The sequence below is a fragment of the Pyxicephalus adspersus genome, chromosome 1, assembly GCF_032062135.1.
Source record: "Pyxicephalus adspersus chromosome 1, UCB_Pads_2.0, whole genome shotgun sequence".
Lineage (NCBI taxonomy): Eukaryota > Metazoa > Chordata > Amphibia > Anura > Pyxicephalidae > Pyxicephalus > Pyxicephalus adspersus.
In genome coordinates, this window is record NC_092858.1 from 103,026,943 (window position 1) to 103,030,764 (window position 3,822).

At 34.9% G+C, this 3,822-nt stretch overlaps 1 protein-coding gene across 1 annotated transcript in view; it reads left to right on the forward strand.

Moving 5' to 3' along the window:
- Positions 1-3,822, forward strand: part of MYO19 (myosin XIX) — a gene marked incomplete in the record, with an annotated part of 32,955 nt that overhangs the window by 21,598 nt on the left and 7,535 nt on the right. The window contains 5 exon segments of the mRNA XM_072410228.1: positions 637-805; positions 1,790-1,863; positions 2,129-2,250; positions 2,767-2,880; positions 3,116-3,292. Of these exon segments, the coding sequence (XP_072266329.1) occupies positions 637-805; positions 1,790-1,863; positions 2,129-2,250; positions 2,767-2,880; positions 3,116-3,292 (656 nt within the window).

Here is a 3,822-nt window from a genome sequence, read left to right on the forward strand (position 1 = left end):
AAAAAAAAATAAGACAGTGTCTTATCATCGGGGAAACAGGGTATGTCATGTAGTATTTACATAATTCTATCTTGATCCTACAGTACTACTTTATTCTACATATTCATTTCCTGCATATCTGGAGAATTCTGTTTTTTTTTTACTGTGCAAACTTCAGATAACTCTAGCATGTACATACCAGATGACCCACAAGGCAACTTGTGCTCTCCACATTTGCTCCTACCGAGGGTATCTTTTGCAACCTTCTTTAAAACACAGCATATAGATGGCAAAAGGTGACTAGTTAACCTTTTGTCATATATCCTAACTACATAATGGGGCTTGTCTTTGGCAAGTTGCCTCAGTGTGCATGGTTAAAACGCACTGGACATTTACGCTACAAAAAGCAAATGCCCCTTACCTGTAAAATTTCTGATCAGGGCGTTAACACTAATTATCATAGCCATATCATCCACTGATCTTATTATTCAATATTATATCATAGTTTTTTGTATGCATCAACATGATTGAGTTGCCTCAGTTTTCACACCTTAAAACTTAATATTAGTTATTCTATTTTTGTTTTAATTAATATGTATAGGAGAATTAGAATTCTGTGTTAATAATCTTCCTCTTTTTTTTTTTTTTTTACTATAGAGTTTATTGATTCCACTTCAAATCTTCTAAAGATTCCTGCTGAGGACCTGCTGGACAGGCTGCGCAACCGAACTATAACAGCAGGAAAACAGCAAGCACTAAAGAAGCCCTGCAAAAAGGCAGAGTGTGACTCACGAAGGGATTGTCTGGCCAAATCTATCTATGCCAGGTGAGCTCCAAGACAAATAAGCGGATTATGAACATTTTAAAGTTTGCAGTGCCTGTAAATGACACTGTTCAAAGAAAGGCCAGATTTTCCTTAAAAATGGTTGTTTTAGACACGTTTATACTTTCCAATTCATTAATCACATTGAGCCATGTGGGACAGTACGCTCTATCAGTCTTAGCACATTTTATCATTGTTTGATTATTGTAATATTAACAACTCTGACTCCTAGAATGATAATTTAACAAAAAATTGTAGTGGGGGAGTCGCAACACCACCCTCGCTGTAAGCCTTCTTCTCCTTTTTCACATTTTTCCAGTGAAAGGGCAAAGGAAAAAAAAAAATCGGACTGGTCATCCTTTAACTCCTTAATCTGAGATGGTAACACAGACACTTAGGTTAATTGAGGCTGCGCCTTCTGCAAAGATTACTTAAACTTTACCTTTTGCTAAATAATGTATTCTGCGCTTAAACTATTTGTGTGAATTTAATTTACTTTGTAGGAATTCTCCTAGGTTGTTTTGGTCAGGCTGGACACATGCATCATCACAAAACACTGAAATAGGTAACGGAGGGCCAAACATTTTGATGCCTTCTTCATAGTATTATGCTTATATAGTCTAATCTTTTGAGGTTTCCTTTGAACAAGATGTATGCATTATTAAGCACAAAGCACAGCATACGAAAAGACAACTCATTACAGCCAAACGTGTATTTACACTAGTGCATATGGCCCATTACCTGTACGGTAATAAACGGGCGACAAAAAAAAAATAAGTGACTGTGCTGACCTCCCTGTTTTTATTTGTTCTACTGGTAAGAAACCATTTTCAGTTTTGCAACTCAAGCTCGGAGTTGATTTAACCAGCATGTGAACTTATTACTAGTATGAGGCACAAAAAACTGGATTAAGAATCGTCATTATTACTGTAATGTATGGACTCTGTTACACAATATTTAATAATTGAACCTGTCCTTTCATTTCAGATTATTTGACTGGCTGGTAACAGTGATAAATGAAAGCATTTGTGCCGATTCAACTATATGGAGCAATTTTATAGGTATATGATGTTACATTTTGTTTGCATTTTTTTTAATTTTGGTTGTGGAGAAATTGTATTCAATCACCATGATAATTTAATGAAATCACCACATCTCAATTTGACTGTATTGGCCAAAAAATTTAAATTGCTTTTAGAACTTTAAATTGATTCAAATATTATAACTGTATTGTTATCTGTTTTTTTGTCTGTAAAAGTATTTGTCTGTATTTGTATTTATGTGCATCCTATTAGAAAATGTTTAACTTTTTTTTTCTTCCCACAGGTTTGCTAGATGTTTATGGATTTGAATCGTTTCCACAAAACAACCTAGAACAATTGTGTATTAACTATGCCAATGAGAAACTTCAGCAGCATTTTGTAACCCATTACCTTAAAGTACAGCAGGTATAATGTATTCACTGTTGACCTTTTTTAGAGCTTGCAGATTTTTGGGTAGAATGCTAGGCAAGTTTCTCTATATTTTTAAGGCTAAAACCCGTGACTGTAACTAGGCCAGTGACTTCAAGTGTGGGTGGGCATAATGAATGTGGTATGCATATGCTATTTTATCAACATTCAGGAAGCACATTTCACAAACTGAAATGAGTAGGATTAATTTTTGAAGTTTAGAGTAAAAAGAATAGTTGTATTGTCCATGGGTAATCTAAATGAATTTGGATTGGTTTCCATAGGTAGGTGCACTTATGTTGAAGCACTATGCCTTTGTACCGTAGAGGTGAAGAGTCATATCTGCAAGTCTGTGCACGATCTGACAAATATGATTTTCCTATTGTAAAATATATGACATTTATCATAACCCGCTGACAGAATACCCAAGGTAAATGTGAATGTAAAGTACCTAGTTTTGCCTTTCCAACCAGTCAAATGTTTATGTTGACAATTCACTGTGCTTTCTTGTAGGATGAATATGCAGCAGAAGGGCTGGAATGGTCCTTTATAAGTTATCAAGACAACCAGGGCTGTGTAGATCTCATGGAAGGAAGTCCAGTTAGTATATTCTCTATTCTTAATGAGGTATGTATTACAATTTGCAATTTGCTTATTTACATTTCAATACAATTTTTTTTTTTTTTTTACAATTCTGTTCCTAAACATTGTGGTGAGTGCAGAAGTTACCCTTACATTTGTAGTCAGTGTAGAATTGTCCCCCTGCATTGATAAGCGTAGTTTGGAAATAAATTCACCATTGCTCACTGCTCAAGGACCCCCTTATATATATAAAATATTTTTTTTTTTTTTTGCTGTGCAGGAATGCCGTTTAAATCGCTCTTCAGATGCCAGTCAGCTCCAGTCTCGGTTTGAAAAATCCCTATCTCACAACAAGTGTTTTGGACGAGATAAATTCAGTGGAAAGCCTAACTTTATAGTATCTCACTATGCTGGGAAAGTGACATATCAGATTGTAGACATGGTAGTAAAAAACAAGGTGAGAAACTCTCATATATGTTTATGCTTTAAAATAATATGTGATGATTCACTGGCGAAGATACCTTGTGAACTTTGACATTTTTTTATCTGTCATACCTCAGAGACAACAACCATATACACTCATCGACCTTTTATAGTTGTATGCTTCCAGGCTACTCTCAGTGGTTGTATATCAGCTGTTGAAAATAATTTTGAATCCTATAGATGTACAAGAAGTATAAAAGAGAATTTATTTTGGTGGAGGTAACTTAGACACTTCTTTAGTCAGACAATATCCTTTCCTCTCATCTCGTGCTGTCTCCCTATAAGTTTTGACAATTCCTATTCCTTCGTGCTAGTGGGTATATGATAGTAATGTCACTTGTTGATAAAATCACACTTTCTGCCCATATCTTGATAAATCCCAATAAAAAAAGGTAAAATAGCCACAAAAATACCTTTTATAAGCTAATTCCCTGGATTTCTTTCAGTGCCAGTCCAATCAAATTCTAAAGTATCTAAATTCTAAAACCAATTTGGTTGTCTCTG